Source organism: Eleutherodactylus coqui, chromosome 10 (assembly GCF_035609145.1).
Source record: "Eleutherodactylus coqui strain aEleCoq1 chromosome 10, aEleCoq1.hap1, whole genome shotgun sequence".
Taxonomy (NCBI): Eukaryota; Metazoa; Chordata; class Amphibia; order Anura; family Eleutherodactylidae; genus Eleutherodactylus; species Eleutherodactylus coqui.
Genome location: NC_089846.1, coordinates 24,017,505 through 24,040,750, shown reverse-complemented (window position 1 = coordinate 24,040,750; position 23,246 = coordinate 24,017,505). Strand labels below are relative to the sequence as shown.

Sequence of the window (23,246 nt, the reverse complement as noted above, 5' to 3'; positions counted from 1 at the left end):
GTAGAGCTCCTGGGGAATATGATAAACGGAACCCTAGAAGCCCATTAAACCGAAGCCCGATTTGGCTTCCACTTTGGTGGTTTCCATCGAAGTTTCCATTTAGTGCATGGATTAGTACAGGAGACTCTTTTATTCCATGCAGAGGCATCCAGTAAAAAAACCAAAAAAGTATACCGTGTTGTATACATACAATGGCAGCCTATAGATGACAGATGCCACCAAGTGGCATCCATTAGACGTATACGTCCGAGGGAGGTTTCTGATGTGAATCCTCGGAATGGAAACATGGAAGAAACAAGATGCCAGAGAAGTCTAACATAACATGCTGGCTTCTGTCATCATAACGTCACTGACTAGGTCATTACTATTGAAGCAGGAGAAACAGCTCTGAAGCACAAACTGCTGCAACCCTGAATTGACTAAACTGACTGGAACACAAAGACACGCGATAACTGCATGGCACATTTTTCCTATGTCTCACTCACTATAGAAAGGTCATCGTGTGACAGTTGATATTTACACGCGACTCAATGTAGACCTGAAGTTCGCAGCGATGATGCAAGAAAGTGCACATGGCGCCCTAGAAATACTGTTCATCATTCAGTTCTGAGCTCATGTAGGTAACTCCGTAGATGTTACTGGTTATACCGCAGGCTATTCTACACAGACCAGCAATCGGGGACAACCATCCGTTTTCCTGATCATTGGACCATGTGAATATGCCCATGATCAGGCAATCTACAGGTAAAGGCTTGTTCATCAGCTGACTGAATGGTTTATGTGAATATGAACATTCTTGCTCATCTGCAGCACATCTCGGGCTGTGCTACTGTTACATGCAGACTGTATGGGGATGAATGGCCATATTAATCATCCACATGCTATCAATCCTCTGCTGCATGTGAACAGTAGTAACAAATGCTGATCGATACGCTATACTGTCAATTAGTGCTCATTAAACGGGCTGAGAATCGTATCATGTCAAACTGTAATACGCACATGGACATGCCAAAAGTCATGGGACAGTAGCAAGTATGTCAAAATGACGTGAATTATCGGAGTTCTAATGAGGCATTACAATGGGTTCCAGACAGATGGGACGTTCCATTTCCAAAGTTGTGTGGGCATTCCTTGATCCACAGTGTCATGTGTATACTGAGAATAACTAGGCATTTACACCCAAATTGACAGCCCTGTGACCATCCACGGCTACTTAATGGTCTTGATCGGCAGTGTCTGGTTAAAATTCTCCATGTGAACACTCAAGCGGCTCTGGCAAAACATCCACATTCAATGCAGGAGTGACCCCACACATATCCCGCAGGTCAGTGCAGGAGACCTAATACACATAGGTCAGTGCAGTGTTCTTTACCTTCTATGGGATATGGAAGCAGAAGACCCACCAGATGCTTCTGTTCACACCACAACACCGGGCACAGCGCCTCACCTGGCAGCATGTGACGTGGTCTGATGAGTCAAGGTAGCAATTATTTTTGGCTGATAGTAGGGTTTGTGTGTGGCACAGACCCCATAAAGTCATGAACCCCAGCTGTCAACCAAACGTTGTGCAGGCTGGTGGCAGTTCCATACTGGTGAAGTGTATGTTCTCATGGCAAGGGTTGAATCTAATGGTCCTCCTAAACACATCATTGACCAGTGCTTGCCACGTTTCACTACTTGGTGACCATTTGCAGCCCATCATGAACTACATGTACCCCAACAATTCTGGGATATGCCAGCAGGATAATGCACCGTGCCATTGACCTCAAGTTGTCCAGACCGGGTTTGAGGAACATTCAGTTCCTATGAATAGTGCGGCCTGCACCGTCACCCAACATGAGCCCAGCTGAACATTTATGGGATGTGGTGGAAAGGTACATTTGCACCCAAGATTCTGCACCTACAAATACCACGGGAGCTGTGGGTGGCTACCCAGATGGCACAGCTTAACATTTCTCCGGGGGTCTTCTGTCCACTTTTGGAATCGATGCCACGTCAAGTTGCTGCACTTTGTTAGGCTAGAGGGGGTCCTACACAATATTAGTTCCAGTCCCATGACTTTGGCATGTTAGTGTACAATAGAATAATTCAAGATATGTGAGACCTTATCATAAATCAAGTCCAATGCCTCCCAGAGCTCTATATAGTGTTACATGTCCCAAGTCATAAGACTATGATCTAATTCTCTGCATCTGTGACATCTCCTGTATTAATCAGAATGCAGTCTACCTCACAAGGGGATTGTACTTTCCTGTTAACACCACTGGCTGGGCTCCCTCATAATTACACATGGACATCTTCTTGCTGGCGGATGACATTTTTCTGCAAATTAAACTTTTTAAGCGAATGCACCTGTCTTACAAGAACAACACATCCCACCCTCGATCCATTATACGATCACTCACCTTCAGTCCATCAGGGCCCATCAATCCGCTGTCTCCTTCTAAGCCCATCTCCCCCTGCAGAAGCAGATCATAGTGAGTGGGAAAAAGTCAGAACAGAAAAACAAGAATCACTGTGTACAACGACCGCACTGATGGCTGAACATGCGAATGTGAAGTGGAAAGTGGCAATAGGTCTTTCTGGGGACTTGATCAGGACAGGTATTTCATACGCCAGTCTTACAGGGATTTTTTGGACCTCTAACATTAAGGACCTATTCTTAGGATAAGTCATCAACCTTAGATCAGTGAAGTCCAATGGCTGACCCGCACTGATCAGCTGTTTGTTGGGGCTGTTGCAGATAAACAGTGGCTCCAACAAGCAGCTGAACGCAGGAGGCTGTCGGGCGTTGGGCTCCTGCCAATCTGGTATTTATGGCGTAGGCCTACAACATGCTAGCGGTTTTTTATCCCTGTGTCGGAAGTAAAAAAAAACAAAAAAACACACGGCACACGGACAGACAAATTCATTGTCTGTCCTATTCTTGTCCGTATCATGGACGAAAAATTAGGGTATGCAAATTCATGTCAATGTGCGAGCAGCCCGTGTACCAGGCAGAACACGGACAGGTGTCCGATGAGAGTTGCATCTAAGCCTCTCTGGCACAATACGGACACACAGCAAGCGAGTCGGAGGTCTCATCCTGGGGATAGGTCTTTGATATTATTGTCTTGGCAAACACCTGTAATGTGAGTGTCGGAGTAAGAAGCACCAAATTTATGGGGTATTCCCATCTCAAACTATATGACTGTGGGACCTGCACTTTCCTGTTTCGACTGCCCCAGCACGCTTCACTATAGGGTCTCTATAACTCCCGAAGATTACACGAACAGAGTAGTGCAACGTGCTACAAGTTTCCTTCAAATCCATTACGGAATCAGTGTAGCCCAGCTGTGTTTGACCATTTCCATACTCTCGGCTCCCTAATACAGAGTGGTGTTCCCATCTTGGTCATGTTTGGCTGAAATTGGGACACCCCCTTAAGAGACACACACCTCTTAATAAGTGTGCAGCTGCTTTTGGCTGTCTGTGCAGCAGAAAAGCAAAGTTATACCAGCTATGAGTTGGCGTATATTTGCACCATATTGGATGCCAGTTTCTGGCATAAATCATAGTAAGTATGCCAGGTTTTGAGAGGTTCCTCTGCTGAGGCCCGGCACTGGCAAGAGGGGTGTAAATGTCACAAACTTTTGTAACAAATGTATCGTTCGCCAAGATCTGGGACTTTTTTCCATCAGACTATTGGTACAAAGACATTGATAAATTGGCCGATTCATCTTCAGTTGGCGTTGAGGAATGATTAAACAAAACCTAAATCCATCCTTTTGTTCGGTACTAAAAGGGTTGTCTGGTTACAATTAACGTTTCACAATTACAGCCAAATGGATATAAGCAATGAAACAAATGTGTACTTTCCGTCCTCAGCCGCGGCGAACGAGCGCTGCAGCACCGCGATTCCTCTGGTTTTGGTTGGAAGGGGAAGTCAAGTGACCGCTGGCAGTCAGAGGCCAAAGTGTCACGGACCGTTCTTCTGGCATCAGCACTCACATACTGGGTGCTATGATGCCAGGAGTTCCAAACGATGATGCACTGCCTCTGATTGGCTTCCAGCAGGCACCTGACTTCCACTATAGGACCACTAGTATAAAATGAATGTGGCTTACATGTCACACAAGACATATCCTAAAAATATTATAAATACAGCAGCCGCTTGTAGCATCAAATTTGTGCAGGGGGTAATAAGAAAGTCATTTGAGGGCCACATACAGCAATACCCCCATTAAATAACTTGTTTCCAACCCATATAAAAAGTAGCCAAGCAGTTAACGCTGGCCGTACACAAGATAATGATTGGTCACATTGCTGGTCAGTTGTCTGTGGGGTCATTCCTAGAAACAATCCCACCAGCAATAGAAACAAACAGTCGGATCTGGGAGTCAGTTTTAAGGAAACAAACACTCTCCCTGGGGTTCGCACAGAACACAACGATCGACCAAATTTGGTCAATCATGCCATATACCGTACATGTAGTTCTGGCTGAGCGTGATTGAAGTTTTCCAACCTGGCTGATCGCAGACTTCTCTCTGCCAAAAATGTGAACGATCATTTGTGTTCATTTTTCAAACAATAGTGGTGTGAAATGGCCAAAATTGCCAATTTCAGCAACTTTTATCCCAAGTTTATGGGTACCTTTACACTCAAGCAAGAAAGTCAGGGACTACTATATATGAAATGTAACTATACAGGTATACTCACTCTCTGGCCTATGAGACCTTGCTCTCCTGGTATTCCCAGTGGACCAATATCTCCCTGATGATGGAAACAGAGAGGTGATCAGCACTTACACAAACTCATGTGATCAGAGTAGTAATGAGAATGTACAAGAGCAAGAGCCATATTGGCCATTAGAGGGGAACCTAAAAGTAGTTGAGGAAAACATGTTCCCGCCACAGCTCTAGATACCGTACATGGACACTTTATTAGAGACACCCAACCAGTAGTGTTTTGAACCGCCTTTGTCCTTCAGGAACTGAAGCAATACGTTGTGGCATCCATCCACAGGTATCAGAGGACCCGGGGTCTGCCAAGAAAGCCTTCCTCAAACCATTACTCCATCTCCACCAGCCTGACAGGAAGGGTTCATCGATTTAGGCTACTTGCACCGTGCTGATGGGAAGGTCAGAATTTGGTGCAACAGAAATCTGGATTCATCTGATCAGGAGATGTTTAGTGCTCTGGGATCCCATTTTGTGCTATTTTACCCCCTGGAGTTTCACCTTTCTGTCTCTCTTTAACAGAAATGACGCTGGAAATAGCCGTCTGGTGAGGAACGGCGAGTTGTATGTTCGGACACACAATGCTGGGGCTCCAACTAATATTTGGCTGCAGTTTCCTTGCAGGGCCCGTTAAACAGAATGATTCCTGCCATCATCCTGACTCTTTTCGTCGCCGAGTCCACATGACCCTCTCAGAGCCTCTCAGATCTCTGGATTTCACCATCTAACGTGGATTCACATTGGAAGTGATCCACAGAAAACTTGTCACGTGGTTTTATGCTGCACTCCGGGGTCGCGGGGCTAATTTCCATACAGGTAGTGCATTGGTAAAAGGGTTAGGGTCTCCAATAAAAAGTGGTACTCTGTGTACATAAGAATGAATGATATTAGCAGCTGTTTTTACACTTTTTACTTTGCAGGTTTATATCTTTTTTCTATACTTCATTATTTTTTATTATTTTATAAAGGGGTTAGTCCAAGACTAGAAAAAAAAGGGCATGTAGTTTTTAGAAAGAGCGTCATCTTTGTTCGTAGACTGTATCCGGTATTGCTTCATTCATCTAAAGAAGGATGAGATGTAATACCCAAAACGGCCCATAAACACATGTGGCGCTATTTCTGCAAACAGAGCGCACCCTTTGATTATTCAGTTTTGGACAAACCCCTTTCTGTCCAATGAGGAGCAGCAGATTTTGGGAACAGCTGAAGCCCCGTTCCGGCCATGGGTTCATGCTATATGCAATTTTCTATTTTAAAGCACAGGTCCTAATCCAGAGTTTTCTTTCTTCCTGTTTTTCGTCTATAAATACTCCGGTTTGCGGCTTGTAAAGCTCTGACCCTTTGTTCAGAAAACAAACTACTGCTGTTAGACACAGGGAACTCGCTTGGGAAAGCCATCTGTGTCCGAAGCCGCCTCCAGGTCTCCAGCTATGCAGTTGATGTAAATGTGCGGTAAAGAGAGATGGATGGAGCTTGTGCAATATACCCCGAGCCCGTCCAGCTGAGATAAGAGCCGCACGCTGGCAGCCGCTGAGAGCTGTCGGCTACTGGGAGCCTCTCATTTCCGAATGGCAGGATGGCGCACATCAATGGGGTTTTGTTCCCAAAGAAAAGGACAAGAGGGGAGGATGGTTTGAATTTCACCTCTGTCACAAAAAGGGAACAGTAGCTTCTGTCATAAGCGGGGAATAACTTGCCAAAAACAATGAAGTAGGGGGGTAACATAAAATGCAGATACAATAAAGATGCAAGATGTACCCTCCAAAATAAACAGGACCACATTAAAGCAAAAATGCCTTTTGGAGAAGACCAAAAAGTACATCTGACAGACAGTCACAAAGCTGCTGTGGATCCCCTGGTTGGTGAGCTGCCCGGGTCACCTCCAGCTCCCATAGCGGCTCAGGACAAGAAGAGGAATTTACAGAATGGGCAGCGTTGGTCATAAATGGGTATATAATACTGTACGGGCCAAAAATACCAAAACCTGGCAACTCATGCTAATCTTTTAATGAGAGGAGCATCTCTTATGCCCTGCCAGTGCTATGGCATTTAGACACCTACCTTTGTAGCCCTTGAAAACCCCTTCATTCGTTAACTTTTATATCACATGCAAATTAAGTGGCAAGTGTCCTGAGGGTGGTCCCAAATCTGGCAAGCGCTCCAATTCTCGCTTGCTAGACTTGTCAACAAGGATCGTAATAAACATTCACCAGTCATGGAATAAACGGCGAGAGTCCAATGCCAATAATAGTGATCACATAAAGGCTCATGGTAACAATCAGGGCAAAGTGGAGGGCATTGGGCAGGGCAAGCCAGCGAGAACCAAGGCATGTGTGCCAGAATTGGGAATGCTCTGGGGGCATTTTCACTTAAATTTACATTTGGGATGACTCCTGTTGAGTTGAGGGATGTCGGGGGTGGGGGTGGGGCTTATTTTAGCTGTTTGTAATCAGTGCAAGAGATTTCCTAATCCAGGTCAAATTTCTTAATAGGCTATATTATACTCCTGGTAAGCCTAAACGAATGCAGACCTCGGCATTGTCTCTCGGTTTTAGGTGTCAGGCTGAGGAAGGCACTTTTCTCCATTCCATGTTGAAGAGTCGCCCCCTTTTGGAGGGAGGTCCTAGCCTTTATGGGCGCTAATTTCAGTTTTCCTGACATCTCTACCCAGCGAGTATGTCTATTAGGTATTATTGATAATGTTGTATAAGGATCCTATGGCTTGGGTGTCTCCTGATGTTCCAGCGCTTATTCATACTTCTGTTCCGCTATATAGAATTCTGCTTCTCAGCAAACTGCTCTCACAGATTTGAGAAAATTTGGTGCCGTTGGATGGCCTTGAAGAACACAACCTTGTAGTTGAGAGTTCGTTACTGCGGTATACTTTTTTGTACTGGGAATCTAGAAGCTATAGGAAAACGCATCAGACACGTGAATGTGGGATTGATGTAGGGGCTTGTGGAGTCATCTCTTCGTCCTTTGAACATAGCAGTTTTTTGAAACTTCGTGACCATGGAGCTTAGGATCAAAAGTGTATTACCACCCTGTGTCGTATATGGTTGGCGAACAGATGGAAAGACTGTTGTAGTGTTGATTTGTATTACAAAAGTATAACTAACGGCTTTCGAGAAAAGTTACGTATGGAATAAAGTGTGATTATCTCCGGAATGAAGACATTATGAATTGCAACCAAGGTCATTGTGTCTGTATTTCTTACTTAAGGCATCAGCAATTAAGAGCTCCCCATCTGTAAGACTACAACCAGTTCACAGTGTTATAGTTTATATTGGCTAATATGCTTTATATTTCACTCTTATGTAAATCATTTTGTCCTTCACATCTACTTGTACAATTGACCGTGACAATTCCAGAATAATAGGAAGCCGCTCACCTTCATTCCTAGTTCACCCGGTGGCCCTGGTTCTCCCTTTGCCCCTGGAGGTCCCTGAAATGAAAAAAAACATAGTAATTGCATTTTTCTATTCTTATTGTCAGATTTGTGCAAAAGCCGTTTTCTTTAGTTGTAGCCCAACAGTGTCTGCCTGGGTTCATTGGGTCCACTGGAAGAAATGACTCTGAGAACCCATCCTCTATCTACACGGAGCATCTGCACATCCACTTTATATTGCATTGCTAACTTTGTTATTATTGGTCTACACGCGGCACAAAAAGTCAAGTGGGTTATTAACTCAACTGTGCCAAACTCAACTCTAAATAGGCTTACCTTCTGCTGACATTTTGGGGCCCATAACAGTGTATAGGCCCACTAGAAAACTTTATGGTGCGTCAGTTTGACAATGTGCCCCAATATAGCGTGTTCTGCATATTGGACATTACAAGCTATTGCACATTAGGCTCATGCATTCTTCCAGCTCATTAATTGTACACTGGCAAGAGTGGATTTGGGTTCTTAAAGAGTTTTTCCAAGTTTGAAACTCATCTCCTATCCAGGGAATAGGAGATAAAGTGTTTGACCACAGGGCACCGGATAGCTGGGACCATAAGTGATAGCGAGAATGGGGACCTGTGTCCTCCCTGTATGAATATAGTGATGAAGCCTGTACACTGCCACTGCATTCATCTCTAGGAGACTCCTGGAGATTACCAAGTTCTGTATGCTGCTATCTTTGACAGTCTCATAGAGATAGAAGGAGTGGGACAGCTTTATTCTTGGCATATCCCCTTTAAGAGGGAATCTCTCATCATATATGACTCCCCTAAAAGGTTAAGAAGTTCAAAAATGCTCATCCTTGCCATTACTAATAAAGCATACCTTAGAAAATCAACTTTTATTCATTACCACGCTGTATGCAAATGACTCCTGGAGTACCCGCTGAGCATTCCTGCACCCATGACGTATTCAATGTTAATAGGTACCAACTCTTCCTAAACTCTTTCTATCCGCTCAAGACTGACATTTCCTTCTGAGGACGTAGGATGCCATACAACAACGCAGGAAATGTCAATCTGGAGGAGATAGGAGGGGTTTGGGAAGTGCTGCCATCGTTAACACAGAACAGGAACGCCCGGTAATTATTAGTGATGGCAATGTTTGCACTTCTTTCCCTAACACCCATTTAGTCATAATAGCACTTTTCGAAGAGGAGGGTGTCAAAATTTATGACAGATTCCCTTTAAAAATATCTTTTAGCCTTGTTTGACTCCAAAAAAGTGCAGCTTTATGAGAAATGTGTTTGTCGGTATGAGAGGTCGCCTCTAACGTAAGCGGTAAAGACGCTGCTTATTACCAGTAATGTTATTTTCGGCACCATTCCACATTCCAGTACTGAACATTCAAGTTGCTTTATTTTCACCAATAGTCCATAATGTTGCCCCCATAAAAATATCTGCATTTTCTAAGGGGGAACAGATCTGGGCCGTACCCGACCTTCACCCAAACATGGGGCCCAGATCTACCCAGCGCAGTTCATGGGCTCTCATCCTATCTGTATTCTTCGGCTACAGAGGAAGTTCACACAAGTTGTACTTCAGCCAAAACTCTGAGCCAGATTTTAATTCCTGACCCTAAATTGCCTTCTTGGGCTGAATCTCCAAACTATAATGAGTTTATAATGGTTTTAACATTTGTTTTGCACGTTCAAATTATTTTGGATAAACTCAAGAATGTTAACACAATGCTCTTGACCGTACCCAAGTCAACCACGTGTCCACATATACAAGACGGTGTCGGCTGGATGGACGGGTATATACGTTGTGTAGAGTGGTTACTGAGCAGTGATCGAGGTGAAAGAGAATGTCGGAGAATACATTGTGGGGGCGATTTATCAAGATCAGTTTAGGGCAAAAATAGGCAACTACTCCACTTTTCCCTTGCACTAGACTTAGATAAATCTCCCTAAATGATTGCGTCTGTCGAGTCCTCCAATCATAAAAATGTCAAAGCTAACACATTCAAATGGACAAAAGCCCAATAAGAAACGGAGATCATAGATACATTCGCAGACATCTTTCGGTATACCTTATGTCCAATTTCACCCATAGTCCCGACAGACCCTTGCGGTCCTGGTGGTCCCTGGAAAATAGGGTTGAGTTTGGAAACGTCAACATTGTATGTTCTATACAGTTAAGCGGTGAACCTTCATACATGCATTTGTCAAGTCAATACGCAAAGAAGCAGCAGCAGCAACAACTGGGTGACTTATCACGAAATAAGCCAACCATGGAGGGACTGGTTTTAGAGGTACAATTAGTCAAGGAACCGCTACAAATGGTTAGGTGTTCTGGCCATGTGTTACAAGATCCTGATACAGAACCTGGTCAGGACTCCGCTCTTAAGCCGTAGATACACAGGCAATGTTCTTGCACGAGTTCCATCTAATTCCGATATTGGCGTAACTCACACGAGAAAATAAGCCATTAATTTCGGCTATGCATCAAGCAACCAAGAGAAAAATAAGTAGTTGGAAGAAAACAGCGATGACCTACACTACTGCTGAGACAACACATGGTCATGGCTAAACCTCAAAGACTTTAGTAGACATTGGAATCTCAAGATGTATTGGTTGCCCTTAGAGCATTGAAGATTGGTAAATGATGGGAGGAGAAGTACCAACAGGTCAGAGAAAAAATATTGCAGTTATGTGGCGTAGGGCTGAAGGCTTTTGTACTATAGACACTAATTTGGTAGAAACAGGCTTGAGAAAGGAAGAGCCTAACATGTTTAAATGATTAGTACCACATTATATATGCATGTATGTATGAATGATACTTATACAAGGTGGACTGCAGGCATGAGTCTTACCGGGTTCCCTGGAATTCCTTTTTCCCCAGATGGGCCAGAGGTTCCTGGAATACCCTGGAATAATAATATATGTGATCACCAATTACCAAAAAACCATCTAAACGAACATCACCAAGAGGTCACTTACTGGAAAACCACGTGGCCCGACAGGTCCTCTTTCTCCCATCTTGCCCTAAATGTGCAAACATCTTTGTGTGAGTGTCTCATGTTCAATGATATTGTGTGGCATTGCGATTTCCAAAAACAACAGTCTTATATGCATACGTTACCTGTTGCCCAAGTAGTCCTTCTTTGCCCCGTGGTCCTTGAGGTCCCTATTAGGAAATTGTGCAACAGGTGAATATTATCTCATAGACATGACTGTAGGAAATGTTTAGTTTATGCGGTTTGAGGTTGGGTTCACACCTCCGTTTGCATTTTTGTTCTTTTGTTCCGTCACAGCACCATGAAAAAAATGGCACTGGCAGACATGTCACATGACAGACACCAGCGGCACCCGACGAACCCCATTGGACCATAACATGCAGCCTTGAGTTTCTGTTCTGGTAGCTGTCATTTTATCAGATTAGCATAATGAAGTATTTTTCTGGCTTTTGGGTAGTTTCCGGCACAGATGTGAATCTAACCTAAAGGTCCTATTACGCTGACCAATCATTGGCCCGAACGTTCCTCCTGACAATTGGACCATGTAGAGGGACACTCATTTGTTGGCTGACTGTTCAGTTTTAGCTAGCATAAAATGCTTGCCGATTGGCTATACATCTACCCGTTTCAACCGAGAGATCTACAGCCAGCCTATAGGCATGAACCATTGTACTAGCAATCATTAAATGAGTACCAATCAACATGCGTCTCCACTGGCATTTGTTAGCTCGGATTGTGTAATAGGACCCTAAGGCCTTATTCACATCTGCATTGAAGGTTCTGTTCTCCATTGCAGATGCTGTCAAAAATACCCCTAAAAATTGTGAAGCATGATAAAAAGTCAGTCACCCTATCAGAAACCCTAAACACTCCAAATACAACCACGGGGTCCATCGGGTGCCGCTGGCATCTAAATATAATGAATTTGGCCAGCCGTCATTTTCATTGCTCTGCTCCTATTATGGAGTAGTACAACACTGATGTGAACATGGCCCAAGGCTTAGAGGTAAGGTTTCTCAATAGATGCATAAGGTGTCCTATATGAGTGATACAAGGTGTTGCTCTTTTATATATCTACAGATGTTATACATAAAATTATGAAAGCAAGTATAGCAAAGAGAAATAAGTAGTCTACAAGTAGCTTTCCATTGATTAAGTGTCATGATACATCAATCGGATGTCTTTTTGAGGCTACGGCCACAGAGACCCACAGGAATCCCAAGAACATGAGGATCCTGATCCCATTTCTTGATTGAGATGCTTACTGACACTGAAGTTTCCAAAACTCTGTCCACCGCTTGTTTTTGAGTTGAATGTGGCTCACCACCATTACTGAAAGGTCGAGGACCTCTGCTCTGGATCACTACAGATTTGAGAAACTTTTTGACCCATCAGCCAAGTTTTTTTTTAGACATTTTAAATTATTAAACTTGCAAGGGGAATGAAAAAGTTAAATTTAGTGTAGTTGGGTAAAAACGGTACTGTGATTACTAGAGTTTATTTAGAGGTGATGTAGGATGCTGATATTTATTGGGGTAATATAAATACTAGAGCATTACTGTGAAACGGCTAAAGTTAGTTCGTTGTGCATTGTCCATGTTTCTTATGTAATCGAATCCTATAGCATTCTCTGTCATGGCCCATGTGGATATGGAATGAGTGATCTCAATCCCAGTCACATTAGCCTTAGTGAAGGTTTGCATAATCATGTACTTAGCTGGGCAGGACATGTGCATCAGATGGACGAAAAGTAGGGCACATCTCCCCTTACATAGGGGTTCCAGTGTTTAACTTCTTGCATGTTAGACCTTGCTGAAAGTACCATTGTACTAGCCATGGTGAAATAAGCAGCTAGTATGCAAGTTCGATGCAAGGCTTGGTACAGCTTGAAAGCTTTAGCCAAAGCCTGCTGTGGAAGAGGTTGGGTGCGGCTTGAAAGCTTGGAGCCTCCTGGTCTGAGTTGAAAGTGTCGGATAGTCATAGCTGTAGATCTGCTGGGTTACAGATACAGTGGAAGTCCGCCATTAAAATACTGAGTGTATACCACTGTGAACTGTTGAGAGTGGCCACTAAGTTATGCCAGGCCTGCTAAGTAACTAAGACACTGTAAATATATGAAGAGCCTGAGACTTGATCCCACATGTTGCCAAGTAGTTTAACCAGCCTGGCCAAAGTATTTGAAACTGTCTTGCAATGTTCTGGAACTGTAACGAATTCAGCTGCCGTTGGTGTAACATGTACTCCGTCCCAATCCACCTGTTCGTAGGTCCTCCTCTACAGTTTGTTACAATGTACCAGGATACACATTTCCATCCTTGCCTAAACCATTACTCTACATTCTTTCAGAATTCTTGGCCAAGGACGTAACGCTACTACACAATAGTATGAACCGCCGACCATAAATATCCCGAACCACGTAACACAAGTATGTAAAACACTACTGCCAATACCGGTGGTCATCAGTCTTACTGGGCAAACGTTTCTTTCGTACGAGTGTTTTTCGTATATATGTAGCATAACGACGAATAAGAAAATACGGGAAAAAGACATGAAAGACGTTTAAAGGAAGCGAGAAAAGAAGCTTCAATCCTTTAATCTCTTGTATCTCAATATGTATAAAATTCCCATTTCCTGCTGGACGGCGCGGCCTCAGGAAGTCGCCACATGAACATTTTTTGCTGATTTATTAATAAATCATGCATTAAAATACACAAGAGAAAATATAGGATACAGAGAAGTGCGTTGGTTCTACAGTATATGTTGAACACGTATAATCGCCGTGCTTCGGGCTCGGATGCAGCTAGATTACAAGAGCTGGCCATCGCAGTAGTCAGTGTGTGTTCTGGGGGTCAGGGGTGACTATTATACTGGATAAAGGGCTTGTCCCCAGCATTACTCAGCCTGCCTGAAGGCATCCTGGTATCATACAGACTGTCTGCGGGTGGCTTAGCAAGTCAATGACAAAGAACAACACCTCTGTGGGAACAGGAAACTAGGAGACCCTTGCCCTGTCCTCTATACACAGACCCCTCCCAAACAAGGGCACGCAAAATCTGCTCTGTCACGGATAATGCTATTCTGCAACGTCCCACCCGGGTAGGAATGTTACATTTATTACTGCACATGGGAAAAGGTACTATAACTTGTATCCTAATCTTGTCTAGTTACTGTCAGCACTTGTAAATCAAGCCGAAAGCAAACTGGCCAAGCACAGCAGTCTACGCTGCGCAGCTTTCATGTAGCAGGTGCCACTGACCGTGGGCAATTTGATTGGCCATTCAGGAAGAGCGTTGGGTCACAGGGCACAACTCTTGCACAATACTCAATTCATTCATGGAGCGAGGGAGAGAACACACAACTGCTCTAGTGTCAAACACATTTAATGTTTCTTTGATTTAAGCGAAGTTCTAAATATTTTGAAAGGGCTGAAAGGGTCCGTGACCCCATTACTGGAATAATGGGGTCTGTTATATTATAGGAAGAGCCTCCGTTCAAAGCGTCCATGACCATGATGAAGATATCTGCTCTTCAGCTACCCCGTAGACTGTGGACAATTGCCTCTCCAGGAGGCAAGCCACGCAGGAAAACATTTTTGGAAATGAAGGTGTAGAAATGTCCCCTCAACTAATATGCAAATGTATAACATAAATGGGCTGACATGTTTCTATTATAAACAGGGGTGGGTGTTTTATCAGACTCAATATTGGGATGGAGGCCTCTATCACTACATAGTGGGGTAGATTTCACATGCAGGAGTCCGAGAGAGCTGGATGACGACCCGTGTGTACAGACATGGCAAACTTTAATGGGAAACTTAAAGGGATTTTTCAGGACTAAATAGGATACCGTAGATCAATAATAGTTAATCGGCGAGGGTCCACGATTTGGGATCCCTGCAGATCAGCTGATTGAAGTGACAATAGGGCTCCAATGAGCACCACGGCAGCTTCAGTCCATAGCAGGCCCAGTGCTAAACATTGTATAGTAGCTTAATGTTATTCAATTGAATGGGACTGAGCTGTTCTTGGGTCATGTGACCAATGAACGTGCCATCAAATGCCTTAAAAGTGCGACATCTTCAGACAACTGATCAGCAGGCTTCCCTAGTAGTCAACCTCCACCGATCAACTGCCAAGAACCACTGATCGACACTCAAAAAAAAACCATTTACTGTGTTAAAAAAGTCAAATTAAAGTTTGCTGAAATTCGCATTTTGGCCCATCGTGATTGGGATGACGATACTCTGCATGTTACAGGTCACTGGTTGGCTTATCGCCCCTGAGAAGAAATGGATCTGACATAGTGAAATCCAACTGCCTGATCCTTCTTGTTCCCGATGTTTGTCATGAAGGGAAAGTTAGGCACGGCAGTATAAAGTAGATAGTCGGCTGGTCCCTGCAAAATCTATGGGTTTGGCCAATAATCTATTGGCCACGTTGAGGCGCCGTAGATTAGGAGGCCTTCATGGGCTAAATAAAGGGTGGTGGACCCTAGTCCTGAGGACTGTCTGCATTCACAGCGGGATATACCAGCAATGGAAGGAATCTAGGAGGTTTCTTATTTCCAGCCCTCTGACATATCCTTTTGTCTTCAGATATTAGTGAGGAGAGACAACAACAAAGCCCATGAATAAAGGGGTCTAGATACTTGTGAGGATCTGTTCACACTGGGCTTGTAGGTTCATTTATTACTGGGTAGAATAGTTTGTGATGTGTAGGGAATGATAGGCTTTTTGGCATATAATGGGGCAGATTTACTAATACTGTCTAATAGATAGCACAAACTCAAACTAGACAGTCTTCAAATGTGCCGAATTATAGTAGCCCATCTTGGTCCTACAATACGATGTCGGGTGCATGCGGACTGAGCACTGTGACTGTTGCTGCAGCCCCTGGAGTCTTTGGGGTGCGCTCCCCTGCTGGCTGCCCGATGAGCCTCTCCTGCAGTACAGCACTGCTTGCCGGGGCTCAGACTGTGAGCTTGTACATACTGACTGGTCCTCGCTACCATCCTGCAGAGGACAGACTGCTCCAGCCTGCCTGTCCGTATCTCATTAGCCTGCTGCACGGATCAGGGAGGACTCTGTGTTATACAGCTGCTTAAAGGCCCCTATATGCATAACGAACGATTATTGCAAAATATTTGCTCAAACTACTGAAAATCTGCGATAATTGCTACATGTAAAACGCAGGCATCATGCACGTTTCATATGGACAATGATTTTAAGGTGAACTTAAAAATCCACCATTCAGGTAGTGAGAGATAAAGTATACCTCATTAGACCGCATGCTGTTATCTCCACAGGAGGCAGAAGATAACATTGTATTCTATCGGGGAGCCTCCATCAGAAAAATGCAGCTGTGTACAGCTGGGCATGTGATTAATTAAACTCTGGGCTCTGCAAACAGCTCCTGAAGGCCCTTTTACATGCAAAATGTTAATAGCCATTAATTGCCATTAACACTTTATGCAAAAAGATTGCAACATTTTTTAATCTTTCAGTCTTTTGAAAGATTATCTTTGCATGTAAATGGGTCTTACCCCAGTAAGGCTCTGCCTTAAGGAATATTTTGGGATCCTTTCACCAGCTTCTGTTAATTCTCTTTCCTCTGACTACCTAGCAGTTTAGAGTGAAATGTCTGTGTTGGGGGGACTTGTGCCCCAATTTTTCTGGACTAAAACTTTGCTCTGATCTATCTGTTCACCTCTCTCCCCTTTTTAAAATATCCTTTAAAACAGTCTCACAATTAGAAAACAGCCCTTTGAGGGCAACCATAATGCTGATGTGGCTTTTGGTGAAAATGAGTTGACATCCCTGTTCTAGAGAAAAGAAGGTTTCTAACACAGAAGAGGGTTCTTTACTGTAAGAGCAGTGAGACAGTTTTTTTTTTACTTCCTCTGGACCAACACAGCAGTATAATAAACTGAACTGGATGGATGGATGTCTTTTTTCATCCTCATTGGGCATGTTATTTATCGTCCTCCTCATGAGCCTCCTATCAGCTGCAGGGGTGACCACTTTGGTAATGCGTTCCCTTACTTCTTTAAATCCCACAGTCATCTACAGAGAGGACGACTAACTGGACACCGGTGTTGATTAGTGCAGCCGGTCAGTTCTGGAAGCATCATCATCTGGTTTGTGAAATCTTGAATATCTTCTAACTGAGGGAGCTCGCTGTAACACTACACATGCACAGTAGATGTCAAACATATGGCATTGTGAATTTCCGGTTCTGACTCACTTAGCAAACCAGCAAAATAAAAAGTAGAATGGGACTCTGTACAGCGTGCACAAACATGTCATTGTCCTGATTGATAATCAAATGTATATGCAAGTCCGCTCGTCCCGATCTTCCGTAGGCGTCGGGAGGCGAAATTATGCAATCTAAACATAATATTACTATCACGTCCCTTTGAATTCCTACATCAGCTCATCGCCCGGCCAGAAAAAGCACAGAGTCGCGGCGTATCTGCCAGCGGAGTGTTTATCCCCGTACAGCACTCGCTGCCGGCTCAGTCCCATAAATGGAAAAGCTTTCTTTATTTCTTTTTTTTCAAGTCGACTGAAATAAACATTCAGCCCTATTTCTACTGGCAGTCGTGTGAAGTCCTGTGAACAGGTCCTTGTTGGAAGCAGAGGGCTTGAATATTAGGAACATGAGGCATCAAGGTGGTATAATCCTGGCATAGATCACTACATCTCTCATCGGCCCCAACTGTTGGGGGGTGCAGTGAAACAGCCAAAAGACTCACTAGGAGCGGGGCCGTTTGTAAAGAAGAAGGAAAGGTAGGTTAAAGTGACCAGTACAGGTAAACAGGGGTTAAACACGGACAAGAAAAAGCTGCATACGTTAGGTATAGCATGAAATATTCCTAAATCAGCAGTCCCTGATGCATGTTTAGACAGAGGTGGCAACTGAATGGGTACTTACCTTGGTACCTGGTAGCCCAGATACTCCCACTGGTCCATCAGGGCCTCTGGCACCCTGAAAAAGAGGAGAGGAGATGCAATATGAAAAGTGATCAGCAGGTGTCTCCCGTGTTCCATTCAAAGCTGCATTACAGAGGGCCCAAGTCAAAAGCCCCCTTGTCCTGCTATCCTCCCACTTGTAGCCCTCCTCCCCCACTCCTTTCCCCTCAGCCTGCTTGGAGAGGGGCGAAAGAAAAAAAAAAAAGCTTTCAGGAAAACAAACAGCTGTGTCCTTTTCCTCTCATCCTGCGGCGGCCCCTGATCACAGCTTTCTCACTAACCCAAGCTGATCCTCCGTGCTGAGCGGCATCACAGAGCAAGGAGGCTGCAGACTGGCACTGACTGGCACACTCCACCCGACTCCTAAGTAGGTGTCATTACGGCTCTGCTAATGAAAGGCTAATTGACGCTAATGACATAACGACCCTGATGTAATACGTCTGTTCTTACAGACGGTGTACCCGGGTTATACCGCGCTCCGAGGCAGATCGTTGTAGCCAAGGATTTAGTTTTGAGTGGCATAGTACCACCAAGCCTGGAATTATACTCCAGATAAAACTTAATATGAATTCTGAGTCTTCGAGACACTTTGTGACACTTACAATGACTTGTAGAACGCAAGCCAAGAAAAAGAAAGTCGCATGATAAAGTAGCGGGGCCGTGGAATCGGAAAGCCAAACTTCCGACTTTTTTTTATTTTTTTCATCCTCAGACTCCTCCTTAAATGGCTTATAATTGATAAAAAGAAACTGCACTGGAGTAAAATTTGGTGACATCAGGTTCAAAATAGTAACATATCATATTTAACCCCTTCCCCATCGCGGCTGTAAATGTAGGATGAAGCTGGAAGGGGATGTATGAAGCCATAAGTGACAAATGCCAACTGTGCTGCAAACAGGTCTCAGCTGTATAACAGCCGGGTTCAGCTATAACTCAGATCTCAGCTGACTAACCCCTCAGATGTCATGGTCCATAGTAACCCCGGCATCTAAATGGTTAGATAGAGGGAAAGTACTTCCCCATCACATAATCAGCTTTCCTGTGACATGACTGTGGGGTGTTGCGGGGTTGTCATGGTCGAAAAATGGCCTCCACACCTGTGAGTAGTTTCCTCTGCTTGAGACCCACCTCCATACCATGAGCGCCCTCCTGTTATTATGGGGGGTCAGGGCGGTCATCTGATCATTCAGAGCCCTGCATTCTCAAAGGCGTTGTGTATCTTGGCACAACCCCTTTAACATGTGAACACTGATAGGCATAATACACTGGAATACAGAAGTATTGCAATGTACTATAGAAGTGATCACATTTTCAAGCCCCTTGTTGGACTACAGAAAAAAAAAAGTTCAACAATATTAAAATCAGCTTGCAAAACTGACACTTTGATCAACTGGTAGACTCGGAGGCGGCCATCTTTTTTAACTTCAGCGATGGTTTTTGTTTCCAAATAACCAGTCATTATGTTGCTGAGAATCAAAGAGAAATAGAGAAGCCAAAGCCCCAAGTAATTAATGACACCAGTGAAAATGTTACACACTTCTCAGCGTCTGGAGGGATAATAAGATGCAGGTTCGGCTTTGGAACATGTGAGCTTACAGCATGCGGGAGAGTTGGTGGCTCTGCGGATCGCTGGCCGCCCCCAGATTTCTAGTATTAAAACATTAGAATTGGTTATCCTCTTCAGGGCTATGTAAATAATGGGACTAAAAGGGGTATTCCCACTATTGAGATTTATCCACTATGGACAGGATAGGGAATAAGTGATCGCTAGGGTGCACCATGGGAATGGGGAGGTGGTGAGCATGTGTGACCATCGCTTCTCATTGACTTTTTTTTTGGAAGAACATTGCAGGATCTATTGCTCTCCCTCCGTCCATAGAGTGATCGGAGCGGTGGTCATACACGCACACGACCGCGCCAATCACATAGGGGTACACAGATATTAGGTTCACTGTGGGTCCCAGCAGTCGGACCTCCAATGATCAGACATTGTTTTCCTATCCTGTGGACGGGATAAACTTAAAATGATCCTCCAGTTTTGGGATAAATTCCGTCCTGGGACAGGACAGGAGGGGGGTATATTACCTGCAGTAGTAGTTCTTCACTGCCGTCTGATCTGTCAGCTTCAAGCTGTGCTTTCGGCCTTCCAAGGTGGCTGCAGCAATCTTTTAACTACCTAATGCACACCGTGAACTGCTCTCTGATTGGCAGTGATGATCACATGAGCAACTCTGGCCAATGAGAAAGCAGGGATAGTTCATTAGTAATCTAACACTACCAATACACTGTGGGGAATAGGTAGTCTGAAGATTGAGTTAGCCATCTTGGACAGCCGAAAACAAAGCCCAAAACCAGCTGATCAGAGGAACGGCAGACGGGATCAGCTGCAGGTAATATACCCCCATCTCATAACAGAATGGTAGTTTCAAAATTGGAAAGTCACTTTAATTACTGGAAAAACCCCTTCTAGAAAAGAACATGCACCGCACCTCCACCTAATCAGTACTGGAACAGCAGTTTGTGCTCCAGAGCTGCTCTTCCCATTCTGATTGAGGACATGACACTATAAGCACTGTCCGCTACTTTGTAGGTATTTCCGGTTCTCATCCTTCTCCCTAACCCTTCCCTCCATTCCTGCCAATCTCTGTGGATGTTCCTTCTCTATTCATCTCCATGTGTTTACTTGGATTAAAGAAGCTCATAAAGCTTATGGATTTCATAAATACTTACATTCCCTATTAACTAACAATTCTGCTACATCTGTTCTTCAGGAATGTGCCGTCCCTCTGTTATTCCACCTGGAAATGTATGAATAAATTGACAGCTGGGTGTTACCAGTTGGGGGCGTGTCCCTACAAAGTCTGATAGTGCCAGCACTGCTTGGACAGTAGGGACACATCTTCAACTGGTAACACCCAGCTGTCAATTTATTCATACATTTCCAGGTGGAATAATAGAGGAACACAACAGAGTTCTAAGAAAAAACACTCTAGAATTGGTATATAATGAAGTACAGAAGTATCTTCAGGAGAGGTAAGCCTTCAGGAGAGGTAAGCCCTCAGATGAGGGTGAGCTGGCAGCACCTCTTGGGGTTTTACTATGACAAATATCTGAGACTCCTGATCAATTTCTCCAAGCGCTATGCTTACTAAGGCTGGATTTATATGGGGGAATGCAATATTAGGCCGAGTAAATCGGACCGATATTGCACTTGTTAAATTATTTGGCTTTTTAGATTTTGGCTCTGCTACGTGTAATTGTACCCTTAAGGCCTCATGTCCACTTTTGCTGCGGAATCCGGAGCAGGCGTTCCACAGCAAAAACCCTCCATAGCATGCTATGGAAAAATGACTTTTCTTGCACATGAGCGGAAAGCAATTGCGGCGTCCACTCATGGATGAAAAATCGCAGCATGCTCCATTTTACTGCAGATCCCGTACAGACAGCTTCCGCAGAAGCCAATGGAAGCCGTCCGATTCGTGGCCCGTCCGCAATGGAGATTGTGGACAGGCCGCGTATTATGTGGGGAAAGCAGGAGTTTGAAAGAAAAAAAATCTGTACTGCGCATGTGTGGCAGCCAGCACTTTTGCACACATCCATAGTATAGAACTTAAAGACACGGACAGGTACGCAGGGTCACCTGGCACGGGCGGATTCCCCATGCGGACTCCGTGCGTGCCTGTGGACATGAGGCCGAAAGAGAATCTGTTTGTCCTCATATCAGTGAGGCTGCAGAGTTCGGCTCACAAGGATCGTCCACTTGACACATTCAGAACACTAGAGGCAAATTCTAAAAAGAGCTAGTACGGATGGGGGAACAGCGTGTATAGGAACAACCAAAAAAATAAATAAATTATATTTTATATATACAAACAACAGGTCAGCAGGGTCCACCTTGAGCCGGCTACCTGAACCAGTGGGGATTGAACCCACAACCTTCAGGTCGTGAGTGAGAGCTTAGGACTGCATTCTGCTGCTTAAACACTCTGCGCCACACAAGGCTACAAAACTATGTAGCTAGCCCCATGACCATGATAGGTCTTTAATCGAAAGCCCATTGGTGCAAGATGCCACAATAGCTGCATGCTGCAATGCATTTGGTGCCTCGTTGGTTGCCTGTGCACCAGAAGAGGACATCGACACACTCCATTACTGGTTGTGTTTAGGAGAAAGGTGATGCGCGGAGCCGATTCCAGTCCAGCTGGCCGTATAATCCTATGACTCCACCGACAACTGAAATATTCTCTCTCGTTTTTCAAACATCTGCGTGGATTCTGTTACATCCCATGTGAGCTACGCAGCAAAAATATTGATCAGTGACCGATCGGTCCGACGTGCAGGTGGTCTACATGCAATCTGACCTCCGGCAGTGGAAAGGCTACATGACGTGTTGCGGGATAAGGCCCTCAGTTCTGCCGGTTTCCTTCCTATACTAAGCCGGTAACATTTGGATTCTGTAAGCTGTGAGGGAAAGCTTCGTGGAAAGCATGAGTCGTCCATGTCTTCACGGGGACAAGGATTTGCACTTACATAAGGCTGACGGATATATTCTGGGGTCAGGGAGATTACACTTGCACAATTCCTAGGAAACGTATCCGAGGACCATCACCTCATCTGTTCCTGCATAAAGGCAAATGCCAGGCCGTATATGCCTGAACGCCGTTAAGAAATAGGCTCATCCAAAAAGACATGGAAAGGATGATCTAACGAGCGCTAGCCAATTGTGCTCTGTGCGTCACGGCTCTCATATACTCCTCCGACTAAACACTAATGCTCGATTGGTTGCCAAGCATGTTATATGGCCATGGAACTACTATGCACTTCAGACTTTAGGACAAAAGAATTGGTGTAGAAGACCAGGATTCACATTGTTACTGTATTAATATATTGTCGAGTCAACTTGGAATCCTATCCAGGAGCACAACTACACCGATCAGACAAATCGCCGTCTTACTATTGTGTAGGTCCACTCTGTGCTGCCAAATCAGATTGGACTCATCGAGGACTGGACTCTAAAAGACCTCTGATGTCTCCTTTGATATCTGGTACAAGACGCTAGAAGCAGATCCTTTCAGTCCTGTAAGTTGTGAGGTGCGCTCTCCATAAGTTGGACCTCTTTTATAGCACATTCCACGAATGATCGATTGGATTG

At 44.4% G+C, this 23,246-nt stretch overlaps 1 protein-coding gene across 1 annotated transcript in view; it reads right to left on the bottom strand.

Moving 5' to 3' along the window:
* COL27A1 (collagen type XXVII alpha 1 chain) overlaps window positions 1-23,246 on the bottom strand; it is a 280,568-nt gene that overhangs the window by 56,956 nt on the left and 200,366 nt on the right. The window contains exons 29-36 of the mRNA XM_066580587.1: window positions 18,057-18,110; window positions 11,250-11,294; window positions 11,108-11,152; window positions 10,981-11,034; window positions 10,198-10,251; window positions 8,110-8,163; window positions 4,699-4,752; window positions 2,406-2,459 (exon numbers count right to left, since the gene is read on the bottom strand). Coding sequence (XP_066436684.1) covers window positions 2,406-2,459; window positions 4,699-4,752; window positions 8,110-8,163; window positions 10,198-10,251; window positions 10,981-11,034; window positions 11,108-11,152; window positions 11,250-11,294; window positions 18,057-18,110 — 414 coding nt within the window. The remainder of the gene's footprint in view (window positions 1-2,405; window positions 2,460-4,698; window positions 4,753-8,109; window positions 8,164-10,197; window positions 10,252-10,980; window positions 11,035-11,107; window positions 11,153-11,249; window positions 11,295-18,056; window positions 18,111-23,246) is intronic.